The sequence below is a fragment of the Apteryx rowi genome, unplaced genomic scaffold (genome assembly GCF_003343035.1).
Source record: "Apteryx rowi isolate R43461 unplaced genomic scaffold, aptRow1 scaffold_287, whole genome shotgun sequence".
Classification (NCBI taxonomy): domain Eukaryota; kingdom Metazoa; phylum Chordata; class Aves; order Apterygiformes; family Apterygidae; genus Apteryx; species Apteryx rowi.
In genome coordinates this window covers 219,039-233,921 of record NW_020449274.1, presented here as the reverse complement: position 1 = coordinate 233,921, position 14,883 = coordinate 219,039, and the positions used below count along the sequence as shown (strand labels likewise).

The 14,883-nt window shown below is 38.9% G+C and overlaps 1 protein-coding gene across 9 annotated transcripts in view; it reads right to left on the bottom strand.

Moving 5' to 3' along the window:
• Positions 1–3,495: 3,495 nt before the first annotated feature.
• The window catches only part of ATF7IP (activating transcription factor 7 interacting protein), a 114,987-nt gene continuing 103,599 nt past the window's right edge, over positions 3,496–14,883 (bottom strand). The window contains exons 11-15 of one of the 9 annotated variants that reach the window (XM_026069125.1): positions 13,914–14,081; positions 12,633–12,818; positions 12,370–12,472; positions 7,840–7,952; positions 6,200–6,289 (exon numbers count right to left, since the gene is read on the bottom strand). In XM_026069125.1, coding sequence (XP_025924910.1) covers positions 6,288–6,289; positions 7,840–7,952; positions 12,370–12,472; positions 12,633–12,818; positions 13,914–14,081 — 572 coding nt within the window. In that variant the 3' untranslated portion in view covers positions 6,200–6,287. The other 8 variants (XM_026069122.1, XM_026069126.1, XM_026069124.1 and 5 more) reach the window with 8 other exon arrangements.

Genomic DNA, 14,883 nt, shown 5'->3' with positions numbered 1-14,883 from the left:
AAAACACTCTGGAGTTTCAGGTGTGGTTTTATTTGGCCACCACTTAAAAGAGCCTATTGCCTGTTGGTCAGTGATTCGAAGCAAGTTTTAGGAAGTGCCAGAAAAGGAATGGTGTGTGTGGGGAGACTGTCTCCATCCCTGCACAGTCTTTTCATTATCCCTGATTGGCACAATTAGTTCTGTGACCAACAGCTTGCCCCTTGGCTTGAGAAGCACAGTAAGATAGCCATGCTGAAGGAAACTGCTGCACATTCAAGACGCTAATGCTAAATGGTGCAGTGAAAAACCAAAGCAATCTCCCATACTTTTGACAAAAGAATGATCCTCAGCTTTTTTCCAAAGGTCAAAACCAGCTATTCAGAGGAGGAGTACCATCAGAGTCCCTCCTCCCTGGGGCAACATCAGTGTGCAAGTTAGTAGAGTCTCTCTGTCCAGGATTTTTAGCCACTCTGCTTTGTAAAAGTGTTTGGAAGGTGACTTTCCAAAAGTTACAATATTGCTTTCATTTGCTTCTGTGAGAAGGCTGGGAGAGTAACATCATGCAGTTGGCTTTCTAGGAACAACATAGAGCCAAGCATACTTGAGCAAGGTGGTGACCAACCTACAAAACTGAAATGCCTGCACTGCCACATTCTCCACGTAGCAGCACTTCTGAAGAGGAAGAGCACACACTTTGCTCTTTTTGAAAGAGATGACTGGAACTAAGCACAGATGACTCAAAATGTTAAAAACCCAGTAGTTTATTTCAAAGTATAAATTTCAGGCTTGTCAGACAATACCCCACTACAGTTAACATGTACACACACTAATCTACAGTACATACAAAAATGGGGAAAGCTTGCAACTGCCCAGTTTAAACTGGACATAAAATCAGTCCTATATTATTTGTATTTACAAGTCCAGCTGCAAAAGAAAAAAAAAAATTCAGACCATCAGTCTCCTATAAAGGATTTTGCACATTTGAATCTTTTAATGGCTAATAAATTACTAAAGCCAAACAGAAATCCCCAAACACTACCATTCAGTTACCTTATTTACAGCTATACCCCATTAAATTAAGACAGCACTTCAAATTATATATACACACACGTGTGTGTGTATATATATATATATATATATATATATATAAATAGAAAAAAAAAAGCTCAGCCTGCACAATGACAATGAGAAAATGCATTTTAAAGGGTACTTAGAAGGGATGAAAAGAAAAATCCATTCATTCACATTCTCTTGATTATCCTTAATTTTTCACTCCCCCCTCAGAAGCTCTTTGGAAGGGAAATATAGATTTTGATGGCAGGGCTGGCTCAGGTAACAGTGTCATTTGAACTCCTCTCCCTCCAGTATTTTCATACAATGCCCACCCCTACCCAAAACAACAAATTAAAAAAATATATATTTAATATATCAAGCTTTTATTTAAAAAATCTGGATAGATATTTGACTAAATGAAAATACTAATGAGTTTATAAGAAGGCAGAATCACAGCTTGATTTTGTACAGTATTTGCAATACTCTAATACTGGGGAATGGCTGTTTGGGGAACAAGAACAGATTTGACCTGTCCCTACATATAATATGGATTCTAGGTAATTGGACACTTAAGACAAACAGCATAAAGGAAGGGGTAAGTGACTATTTTCCTTACAGTACAAAACAGCGCTCAGACCCTGCTATCAGGCCAAATCTTGCTCCCGCTGAAGGCACCAAGGGTTTTGCCAATGTTTTCAAAGGAAGCAGGATAAGACCCCTTATATTCACAGGGAAGACACCACGGGCTTTGCCAGCTTTGTGCTAAAAACCTCAGGCCAGGTGGATGAGTACCTCGGTGCTTGTGCTCAGTGATCTAATGCAGCAAATGGCAGCATAAGTAATTTGGAGCAGAAATTCCAACATCAATTGCTGCTCCTTAGGAAGCTGGTTGAAGCATGGAAATAAATACAAGCTGAGGGGAAACAGTCTTTGCACCCTCATGTTTCTTTAGGCTGCCACTGTAGATGCAGTAAACATACACCATACCTACAGTCTACCCTCCCTTCCCGGGGAGGAATTATCTGAATAAAATATCCGATAAAGCTTTTTTAGACACTGAAATAAAGGAGGTCAGTGAAGCTGTAATTAGGACAAACTCAGTGGAAGTGAATAGCATTTTGCTATCAGCACTCCACAGTAGGGCTCCTCTCCAACCAGAAACTGAACTAAAATTGCTTTTAACCAGAACATCCAGATCCCCACATACTACACAAAGAAAACAAAACAAACCCTAGACAAACTAGAAGGTAAATGAGGATGGAAAATACAGCTGTAGAATCAGCCCTGTATCTTCTAAAGCACGGAGAACTAGCTTCAATTCTGTACTGCTAATATGTCATGTATCCAGTGGTAATAGCAAAACTCTAAGCAAGGAACAGCTTTATACGATGTACTGAAAACAAGATGGAAAATACTTGCATGAAGTGCAGAGTTGAGACTAAAACCAGCCCTGCCACTTAAAGTCATGTAGAGATTTTTAGCATATTTCAAAACAGCATTATTGGAAGCCTCCAGCAGCAAACTTTCACGAAGAGCCCAATCTAGAAGCACACAGTGTTAACAGTCCTGTACTGAGCATTCCAGGATGTTCTGGTAATATTCTCAAATAAAATCTATTAAATGAAAACAGTTATGAATGTTTGTTACTAGCAGAAATTTAGTTCCTAAATAGTTTTTAGCATTTCTAAGAGGTAAAGGATGTTAAAAACAAAACCAATCCCCAAGCCCCCAACCCCACAACACAGGGAAAAGTGTCATTCCAGCTAAGGAGTTCAGCAACATGCCAGCTGGTTAACATAAGGAGTAAATATTCTTTGTAGAGATCTGTTACACCATGAAAATGATTTTACAAATATGGCAGTGAGGTTTTCAGTGCATCAGTGGTCTGAGGACCCACTACCTGGAAGGTCTCCAAACTGAGATGGGCACCTGAAAGTCAAGCTACAGTTTATCATGTACTCTGCCACCAGCACTTGCTTAAGGTCCTGAAATTGGATATTAACAGCTCTGCAAGGATGAAACAGAAGAAAATTCAGCTTTTGTCCTTATAGTTTTGATGGCTTCAGACAGCAGATGGTAGCTAGCTTATTTAGTCTATTCACGCAAATCAACTGCACTCTGCCATATATAGTGGAAACAGATCTATTAAACAAGTCAGGTTTTACAGACAGTTCAGTTGAGAACTACATCCTTTGTTAATAAATAAAGGAGAGTTTTCTTTCTCTAAAGACACAGCCTACAAAACCTCCAAATACAAACCAGACCTCCCCTAATAAACAATACCTCCACTGAAAGAAAAAAAAAAAGAATTCTAACATAAAACCCCATCCTTCCTTCCCTCCTCCCCCCCCCCAGCAAGACAAAGCTAATAACAACCATGACCTAAAAAGCAAGCACAAACTTTAGATAAGTTCATGTGTATTTTGTGTTGGAATCACAATTAAATAAGCAGCATAAGTTCTAGGTTGTTTTCTAATATTTATTTTAGCTTTCAAACTATAAAACCTCATTGTACTGATATGGCCTCTCAAAGGCCCTTTGGTACCACCTCAAAAACACATTAAAAATTGCCCGAGGAGGACTGAACAGCCGTCAACTGGAAAAAACTGCTCTAAGCCTCTACTACAGAACTGGCTGTATAAGGCTCCAACTTTCCGTAAGTAGGCTAAACACATTACTAAGTGATTTTTGTTCCTTGAAAGAGGCAGACAAAACATTCAGTTAAACATAGAAAAATTCAAGGCATTATTGATTATTGGCACCAGTAATACAGGGACAATTGTTATTCAAAGGAGGGGTTACGCATTGTTCAGACTTGAGATTCAGTGTGAACCTTCTCTCATGATACTTGGATTCAGACAAAATTTTTGTTCACTCAAATCACTAAAACTGCTATAGTTTAAATGCACGCTTCCATATAGAGAATATTTGTTACTCACCTGACAGAAGTGAAAATCCTAGCTACACGAAGGAGTGCAGTGAAATAGTATGGACAAAAGTCTACAACACACACTCTTTCAGTGATAAAGTTCTTGAAGGGAACACAACTAAGAACCCATGATCTCAGAGTGTATTTCACCAGCCATGTTCTGGGGTTTATTTTTTCCTGCCCTTTTTCAACCTTGCTTTATATATGAAAACCTCTTGGTTTTAGGAAAGAGAGCACTAGAATTGAAAAAAAAAAATTTCTCTCTCTCTCTCTATTTTCTACAGCTTTGCCACACGGTGAAACAGATTAAAAAAAAAAAAAGGGCTCTTTTCCCTTCTAAATCCATTGTTTGGTTCTGTTGGGCAGGAATGACACAACTGTCTTTGTTCTAAGAAGTGCCAAAACAAAAATCTTTCAGATCCTTTCTTGTCCAAGGGTGCTAAACTTGCTTTTTGCATAACCAAACTGTAACATAACAACAGGACAGTGGGGCAGATGCATTGATTTTTTTTTTCTCAGCTCAGAAGCATCATGAAAGCTTCYATTAACATTTGCAGTTGCTCACAACTTTTGGGCCAGTGTCTAAAATATAGTTTCAAAACTGCTTTGGGTGTGTTAGCTTTCTGCAGAGGCAGACAGGTGACTGGGACAGAAAGAGGACTGGGAAGCCAACTTCATACCTCTTCGTACTAACTCAAAATCCAAACTGCATGCAAACAGGTAGAAGCTTTCATGGTGCCACACCACAGAGGTTTCTTCTTTGGCTGAACTGCAGCATACAACCTTCCCAAAAGAACAGGGAAAGGCTCTGGTGGAAAATACTGATTGTATACTCTAATATTCTTCACAGGACAAAAACAACTACCCAAGAATTACAGTGGGGAGAGGGTTGAGTTATACTACAGATGAAGATAAATCCAGCATCAGGAGATGTTACACTTCCTGGGCTTTACAGAAATACCTAATTACCGCGGACCAGGAAAATGAGAAGCAGTTATGAAAGGCAACAGGGGTAAAAGGAAAAATAACTCCAAACAAATAAAAGAACACCACAATATATCTGGCTACATTTATTTCTGAAATTACTCTTTAAGGCACAAAATAAATCTAAAAAATAGGGCTGGATGTATAAGGGGAAGGGCAGAGAAATTATCTGAGCTAAAAGATGTGAATGCAGTCCCTACAATCCAGTTTCAGATCTGACCTGGGAATGCTCCCAATACTTGTGGGGGAAGATGGTGAAAATAGAGGAAGGTTCTTATCTGGAAGAGGTAGGAGGTAGTGTTTATTTATTTATTTATTTATTTATTCATTTTGCACCACCTCCGAATTTACACACATATTCCTGCCTTGGCCAGACTCAAATTCCCTTCTCTCCCCTCAGAGAACTGATGACAGTTTGTAAAATGAGATCAGACCACTCAATCTTCCAGTACAGAAGCGAGACCCTGAATTGCCTTTCACATCATAGCCTGCTCACAGAGCGGTGGGGTGCAAGAGGCAAATCTGTTCTTGCCCTCATGTTAGCGCCTTTGTAGATATGACGGATGTGTATGTTTTGCTTCAGACAAACTGTGCAATTTATTTTGTTCCCACTCTGAAGCAGAATCCCAGATGTCCAGGGTGCCCTTGGATAAAGGGTAGGTAGGTATCTAGGTGGGACAGCTGTCATGGAAGGGAATATGAAATTTTCAAACAGCCCATGACTTGAGCTATCCAGGAAAACAGGTTCTCTTGCCACAGGTGAGACTTTATTTTTCTTTTGGTTCTCAATGCATGTAGTGTATCACACAGCTGTTTAAAGTAATCCTGCAGTAAGTGGATTTAACAGTGAATTTCATGCATCGGATCAAACCCCCCAAACTGGGGTGATTCTTGGTAGTGGGACACATTTAAAGGCTCCAAAGATCTCTAACTGCTCTGGGAAGAGATCACATCTGTGGACTGGGGGTCACAGAAGGGTCCAAAACGTCCATAGATGTCCTTAGCCCGGACTGCAAAGTAGTATTTGCTGCCAGACACAAACTGAGTAAGAGTGCATGCCATAGGTAGTGGGAGGGCCTTCACTTCCCCTATCTTCTTCCACTGGGAGGGCATAGTGGCACTTGGGTCCTCGTGGTAGGCGTAGAGATGATAACTGTCCACACTGGCACAACTTCGGTCCACTTCCATGACACTCCATGACAGCACAATACCATTCTGGCTCTGTACCCGGGCCAGCTTCAGTTGTGGCTTTTGAGGCAGGGAAGTGCTGGCAGCTTCGGGGGGCAGGCGTGGTGGCTGTGGTGCTTCTGGGAGTGGGGCAGGATGTACAGGGCGTGGTGGCTCCTAAGCAATGTAACAGCAATAAGGTAAAGGTCAGAGTCTATAGCAGTGGCAGGAGGCTCTACTTCATCATTCCTGAGGCAAATGGAAACAAATCAGCCTGCAATCACCCAACCACTGCAACTCAAAGTCCTGTGTGTGGAGGTAGAAGAGAGCAGCGGCAAAGGGTGAGAAGGGGTGGGACCAAGGATGCCAGAAGTTCTTATTATTCACATTTAAATCATTAGCCGTACAGAAGATCATTGTCACAGTTATTTTCCCTATATCTTCTTTACTTCCCCATCCAAGAGGTGATGGACTGTGAACACTGTGCCTTTTACCAAGACTGAGCACACAGGTTCACAATAAGTTTGAGCTAATTTATGTTCAAGCTGCTGTCCCCACACTACCCCAAACACCACAGGTAGTGGATTGGGCTGACAACTTATTATCTCTTTTGATAGGCTGGTTCTCAGTCACGAGAAAGGGAATGGGCTATTGTACCACATGAATGTTGTTCACCTTAACTGATCACAAAACCTCAGCCTCAGTTTCCAAGAAGTTTTCAACTAAGGGCAGAAATGTGGCTTTCCACTGAAAATTTTTAGATCACAAACATTCCTAGCTATCACTTACATTAGTTAAGATGAATTTAGAAATGGGGTTAGAATGAGTATGAAATTTTGTTGTTCTTCAGGCCAGGGGCCTTTCAGGGTGGAACCTGGGGTAGTTTTTGTGCCCTCCGAGTTTTCTGTGTAGAACTTGCAGGATTTCTTTTCATTATTTATCACCAGGGAGTGCATGAAGTTGAATGGTGTCTAGATTCAAAGAATGGTGAGCAACCTTGTTAGTAATACATGTACCATTTCAGGAGAGCAGAAATAATGCGATCACCCAACAACAAGTAAACAAGAAATGTATTTGGTTCAGTCTCAACAACAAAACCATAACAAATCCAGTAGAATAGACATACTTTGGTATAACACAGCAGTGGCTTTAGGGCAGTAGGTCTAAATCAGTAATATGATCTAGTTTACTGAGTCAAAGTCAATTCTGGAATAGTTACTAAAAGGGTTTGAGGTAGGGCAGAAGGAATCACCCCAAATAGTATTAAAAAAAATCTAAAATTTCAGAGTTAGCAACCTTGAGGTTGTTGTCTGTAACTTGGGCTCCCACTTAAAATTTGCATAGAGCTGTGCTGAGAAATTGGTCATCCCATTTGCAGCCAAACTCACAAATTATATTCTTCAATCCATGATGAAACTTTTTGCGTTAGTTCTTCTGTAGCCTTGACTCCACAAGTCACCTGCAGACAGTTCACGCACCATTATTCAAGATGCGCTACAAGTGATCTGTGGAACTCTGGTGTGAGCTAACTGATCACACACCTCCACTGTTCTTGTCATAAATTGCTGTAGGTAACAGTGTGGTGCTACATATGCAAATCAGCTGGAGAGCTGATCTGTCTACAAGGCATCTCACTATTCTGCAATTCACGCTAAGAAGTCATCTGAGACACTAGTGCAATCACGCCTGTAAATTGCAGTAAATAAATTCAAAATTACTATACTCACAGCATGCACTTGTGGTGGTCGATGATGCACTGTGAGCTGAGGTGCTCCAGATCCGAGAGTCAGTCCATTGTTCACAACATATGCAGTTGTTTGAGGCATTCGTACTGTCATACCTATAAAGGAACACAGTGAATACTCTGAATATTCAATGCTTAAACTCAGCTGGACAGAACACTGGAAGACCAACTCCTTGGTTCAGCTGGATGACACCAAATTTGAAAATGATGCTCCCTCCTCAAACAGCCCACAAGCAGACAGACGAAATAGTATACCAAAACAAAACCATCTCCCCCTTCCCTGAAGCTGTAAGAGTGAAAGTAAACAAGTGTTTATGTCTGCAAGGGGACAGAGCGAAGCTTTAATCATTGGTAGCACAAGAAAGAAACGGGTGGAGGGACCGGGTGAGATTCAAGGATTTTGAGTATGAAAATAAAAAGTTAAATCACTTTGGGATTCAGAAAGAAAAAGATAAATGCCACTGCAGCAAAATAATATCCGCTCAGTGTCCAACTGTCAAAAGGCTGCACTGTGAAAAGCATAGAAAATGAAAGATCAAGTCATTGTCGAAGTTTGTCTCCCTCTCAGAAGGGAGACCACTATGGATGTGAACTCACAAGAAGATACTATTTCACTCAAACCCACAGCAAACTGACCTGACTGGCAGGAATAAATCAGAAGCTTATATTGCCTTGAAGGCAATATCCAGAATTTCCTGTATTTCTATCCAAAAATAAAAGATCTGCAGTAACCTTCACCACTCCCAAGTTCCACAGGTATATGAGATCCAAGTGTTCTAATATTCCAGAATAGAAAAAGAGTAGCTCACGGAAGGACAGATTTCACACAGCTACTGTAAAATAATTTCTTCTGTCTATAAATAGTCATCAAGGTATGATCACAGGTGATGGGTGTTAGAAGTCTGTGAACTGTGACTCTGAGGCAGTGAGGTCAAATGAAGTGTCAAATCTTAATCCTTTTATTATTGAGTAAGAGTAGTTAAATGAAAGTGCTGAACTCCAGCTAGCCATTTTACATTCTTTTCCTTTTGACATATTTATCTAAGAAGCTACTGAAGCTGCACAAACTCCTGTAGGATAAACAGTCATCTAAACTGGTTAGTTCATATCTATGAAAAAACCAAACCAGATAAGCTGCTTTAGCTTGACTACAATCCTATCTCAGGAAATTACAATAATTTGAGGAGAAACAGAGAGAAATGCCTTAAGAACATGTAATGTACAAATTTAGCATTATTTCTCTCTGAATGTATCTTTGCAAAGAGCAGGCAGATATACTACTTGGTTGAGACAGAAGTACAAAACTACAGTTTGCAAAATACTTTGGATGAGGTCTTAAAGTTAATCTTTCAAAGACAAAGCATTAAGATCTTACTCCTTAAGCACCTGTTGCTGACATTAAAATGACTGTTCCAAGAATAATACAAATCAATACAGATCATCAGCAGCATAAAGGTCAGATTTACCAAGACCTTCAATACAAAGCTGAGATACAAAGGAGTGGAGACTCTGTACTCAATTTATTTACCTACACAAGGCACTTCTGAAAGCTGTGTAACAAAGACGGTGAAAACATAGAATGGACTGGAAGGTGAAAACTTGTAATGGCTGCTAAAAGGGATCAAGGAACAGATTTCTCAACAATAACTGAATCCTCTTTGTCTGATACCCAAATGTGAAGCCTTGAAATAACCTGTATTGCAACTAAACTGGTCTTTTATCTACTCTGGGTAACCATCCAGTTCTTCGTCCTGAGGTACGGGGAATACACAATGCTATGGAGGAACTGTCAGTTTCTTGCATCTATCAGGCTTGTCAGACAACAGTACTGTAGTGCTAATAGTACTAGACAGACATACTTTTCAAGTCAGAATACCAGAACTGTCTCTAACAGAATCACAGAAAAGTCTAGGTTTGAAGTGACCTCTGAAGATCATCTGTTCCAACCTTCTGTTGAAAGAAAGGTCTCAGATTATTAGATTAGATTATTCAGAGATTAGATTATTATTAGATTAGATTATTCAGAGCCCTTTCAAGCAGAGTCTTGAATATTTCCAGTGAAAATCATTTCCCACATCACGCTGGAGTTAATATAATCTTGTCTGAAACCTGTCTCAATTCCTGAGGATTTCTGTGATCAGATAATTGAAGGATAAACATTCATTGTATCACTGGACCATCAGGTCAGAAGCACATTGCACAGAGGTCTGTTGCTGGATGAGTTCAGCTGAGAACAGAGTTCTCTACTAACCAGTTCTTGGGAAGGGGAAAATCTTTCAGCATATTCTGGTAAATATGCAGTTTTTGCATCATCTTGTGTAGGGTAAAGAATTCCAAAGGTATGTAGCTTTTCTAAAAGGGGCATGTGTTTTTCACCTCCTAAAAACTAGATCTACTGTCCTGTTCATAATGATGGGAACTATCAAACTTCACTAACTTCACAAACCTTAATTAATAGTCCCTAACTCCAGTGAATTCATAGTAAAATAAATAAATAGATAGATAGATAGATAGATAGATAGATAAATAAAGCCTCCTGAAAACTCTCGCGTAAAAAACAAAACAAAACCCCAAACTGTTAGAGGTCTCCTCAACCAAAAAATGGTTGAGATATTTCTCAACAAGGTCAGGTTTAAATGGCAAAAAATTAAAATGCTTCATGAACTTTCAGAAGCTTATCTATCAGTTGAAATGATAGTGTGATTCTGAAGATGTCCAAAGTCACATTCAGATGATGTCAACTAATCTGACACCCCAGAGAGAGTTCCATCACCTCTGCATGAAGTAAAAGAAACATGCCTGCTGATGGCCTACAGAAAGGTGGATGCGTACGAAGAGGCATCCCATGAACAAGACAGTCTTCCACATTCAGACAAATTTATGTGATAGCTGACCGTGGAAGAGAACAAAAAGCAAGTCCTTTTTACTCTCCTATTAATCCTAATAGGCTACCTAGAAGCACCTTATTCTGGTAACAGGAAATATTCCCCCCTGAGAACACAGCATCGGCCATGTTGAAGAAGGGACAGTGGCAGCTCTTTCTGAACTTCTGTTCTAGAAATTGGTGTGACTGGAAAAGAATATACTGACTTCCTCCAGAGAAGCATCTTCTAACAAAATTCCCTGAATTCTCCTAAAAAAAGGCTTAAAAATAGCTTGTTATCTGTTATGTATTCTTCAACAACACACTAAATATCTTCCATATCTAACACTAAAAGGTATTCTATAGATACTAACACTGGTGATGTGTATGTGTATTTAGTTAGAATGACTGGTCTAAGAACTGGCAGATACTGACAAAAACAGGCTGATATTTTGGTACATAAGAAGAAAATGCTATTAAAAAAAACTAACCCAAGTGCCTAGATTGCTAAGTACTCATGACTGTTTGCAAAATAATAGGTAGATCATACGTGTCTGACTTGCAGCCAAATGGTAATGAAGAAGAAAACTCAAGTATGGGCTGAGGTTACCTTGTCTTTTACTGCCTTTTGCGGGCAGACACACAAGATGCAGGCATGTCCCTCAAAACATACTGGTTAAAAGAACCTGGACTCAAATGAATACAGCACATGAGTACTAGAAGTTTAAGAAATATGAACAAGTATTCTGAAAAGAACAGTAACTTCTTCAGACCTCAACGTTCCAGAGATATATCAAGAACTGGCTGACCAAGTCAGTGAGCTGTTTAGCTAGCACAGTCCATACTTCCACAGCCTAAAGCAATGCGGTTGAACTCAGAAATTATAGAAGATATCTACAATTTAATACAAGATATTTAAGATATTTAGAATTTAATTGCTACAAAAATACACTGATATTCTGTTTTCCAAAAATTACTTCAGAAAAATGAATTGGTTATTTTTGCACATACCTACATAGGTACAGTCTTACATTGTTCAAACTTGCAGTGTTCTGAGTCTAGTTTATACAGACTTGTGTCTAAAAAAATACAGCATCTGGAGGTCACAAATGCAGCCTCATATTCAAGAGCATCAATACCGGGAAACATATGCTTAATCATGTAAAAATAATCATGGCACATAAAGGGTGGGGTTGGAGGAGAAGCTAAAAAAGCAGTTTAAATCCATCAGTCAAGAAAAAAAAAAAAAAAACTACCGTACAACTTTAAGGTCTTTACTGTTGACATACACTATTTATATCAAAAAATGAGTTTGCTGCTGCAGGAAGATACCACTTATGTTTGCAAAGTCAAGATGAATTTGCCGGCATCTATAGTCAAGGAGACTCAAGCATACATCAATTTCTGGTGCATTTGGTGAGAAATTTCGTCTGTCTAGGCTTAGGGAAAATAAGAAAACTTGTTGCTATTTCAAATCACAGGACATCAAAGATTGTTACAGAATTACATTAGGATGTCTGATATAAACTGAGCTTTTAGACAAGAAATTGAACATGATTTACTACATACATATATATTTTAAACTTATTGCTTAATAACAAAACTGTCTCTTACTACCCTTTTACAAAATATTGGCGCTCATCACATTACCTTCTGCTACCTTGTAATGTACTGGGCATGTCATCCAGAGATGCATAACTGGTAGAGTCAGTGCCTGAGATGACTTCATTCCAATTTTTCCTCATCCACATATCTGCAGGAGGAATGATTTCTTAATAGCTTGAGATTTTCTCAAGTCCGTAAACTGGAAAAAAGCCTAATCTCTATAAATTTGGAGTACTATTGTAAGAAAAACACATCCATCAGGCAAGCTGTGCTGTGCTAAAAAGTGCATGGAAGAAAGAATTCCTTACCTCCACTCTGTGGGTTGACTGGCCTTAAACCCGGGTTTGGCATGACAGCTCCTCTTACTGGATTCTGAGCTGGTGGTGCAGGAAGAGTGGTATAGACCACTTGATGGTTAGCAGGGGCTCTTGGTATAGGAAGTCTGGCAGCAGCTTGTGTCACTGGACGATGCGTTACATTCACTGTTGTCGGAGCTGCAAAAGAAAGACCACAACCTAGGACAGAATCCCAAGGCACTGAACAGATATCCCTATTTCAGAGTGCATACATCCTTTAGAAAACTGACTCAGCTGAGCCACACAAAATAAAAAACTGTCTCCATGAAATTACAGCTGCTTTTGATAATGCATGAAAGTAGAAAACAGCCTAAGCAAACAGTAATTTTTATATAAAATAACAACGTGAGCATATATACAAATTCCAAACAAAGAGAAAAACATGATACCCAAAAGAATAGTTTGAGGAGGAAAAAAGATATATTGTTAAGAACTGCAAGTGCCCCCAAAACTCCAGATGTTCTACAATTACTAAATCTTATCCACATAAATAAAGAAATGTCCTGACTGTCAGAATAGCTACGGAGAAAATAAAAGCCACCACCAAATACAAGCTAGTAAGTGTAAGTCTGTAGAACAGATCTGCAACAAAACAATTCTGCTGCCAGCTAATCTTCAACAATCATCGGAAAAAAAAAAAAAATATTTATGTTTCTTTTGTATGTTAGGGGAAAGAAAAAAAAAAAAAAATCGAACTGTAGACAAAGTAACATTTAACTAAGGGTGGAACTTCAATGTCAGCCTTGCCATTCCATGGTCAAAAGGATCAATTACCAAGTGCAGGTGGACAGAGCTTGGACTGATGTTGCTAATGCTTTTTCTTCTGTTATTCAAACAATGCAACTGCTACAGGTTTCTTCTCCTTCACCTTTGCAAACAACAGTTTTGTTAATAACTTTCACAGCTATCCTGTTGACTAGTCTCCCTTTTGTTCCGAGTTTCAGTAGAAATCCTACTCTGGATCATCCAGTAGGATTTTTTCCTCTCCATGGAATACATCTGATCCTGAATCATTCCCTTACAAACCAACTGAACCACCTTTCCCTTTCACTTTCCTAGTTAAAAAAAGAAAAAAAAGTTATGGGAAACTGGCTAGAAAGATTAAAAAAGGACTCAAATAGTCTGAATATTCACCTGAAAAATTACCACAGTGTGAACACATAAGAGTCGAGTTTAAAACAAAAAAACCCCAAACTATCATCACATTCACATAATTATGTGTAATGAATTTACCTGTAGGTAATACATGTATGGTGGTCTGAGAAGGTCCACTTGTTGGCACACCTGTCTGCTGCAGAGGGTTTGGCTGCACAGGCTGCAAAGGCTGCAAGGGGCGAGCCAAGGGCTGAGTGGACAAGCTCAATCCTGTCACAGCTGTCTGGGTCTGCTTCTTGGCATCTGCTTTAGAAAAAAAGTAAAAGTACACACAACAGCAAACAGAAATTATGAGTATCACAGAGTTATTTAGTCTTTTCTTCCTGTCATTCACAGATCACCAAATCTTCTTTCATTTCATCTTCTTTCTTTCATCTTCTCATTCTGCAAACTCAGTTGTAAAAATTTCACTCAATTCCCTCACTTACGTCATCCCAATCTATACTCCATAATGTTTTATTCCATCGTGAAAGTCTGCATATTTCAGCATAATTTGGAAACCTGAATTTAATGAAACACTGTGCTAAAGTTTTTAAAAGTATTTCCACTAAAAAGCAGTTTAAGGGCTTAAGACCTTAAAAAAAGAAAAGCCTAAATATTTCTGTACTCAAATTGTTTTTTTAAAGTGATAATAGCTCCTTAAATAACTTGTCTACCTTTGATGCTTACATCCTTTTGTCATTTGCTGACTTTCCTTTGTTCAATCTGTCAGACCCATTTGTTCTTGTTCTTTGAATTTCCATATTATTTTCTTTAAAACAGGGAATTTAGATTATTACTAAATTTTCTTTAGTAATAACAAAAATGATCTTTCTCACACTGACACACTAATCAACTTACTGACTGGGAGAAGTGAGAAATACAGTATCTGAATCTGTAGTTCATTATAGTAGTATTTTTTCCTACTTTAGTTTACTTGTGACAACATAAAATATTCTTTTGAGTGCAAGTCTGTATGTAAACAGACCTTCTTTCCACAAGCTTAGCAAAGAGGAATTGAGAAGCTTTTGCCTAGATGTTTCAGCTAGATTACACAGTAGCAGTGGGC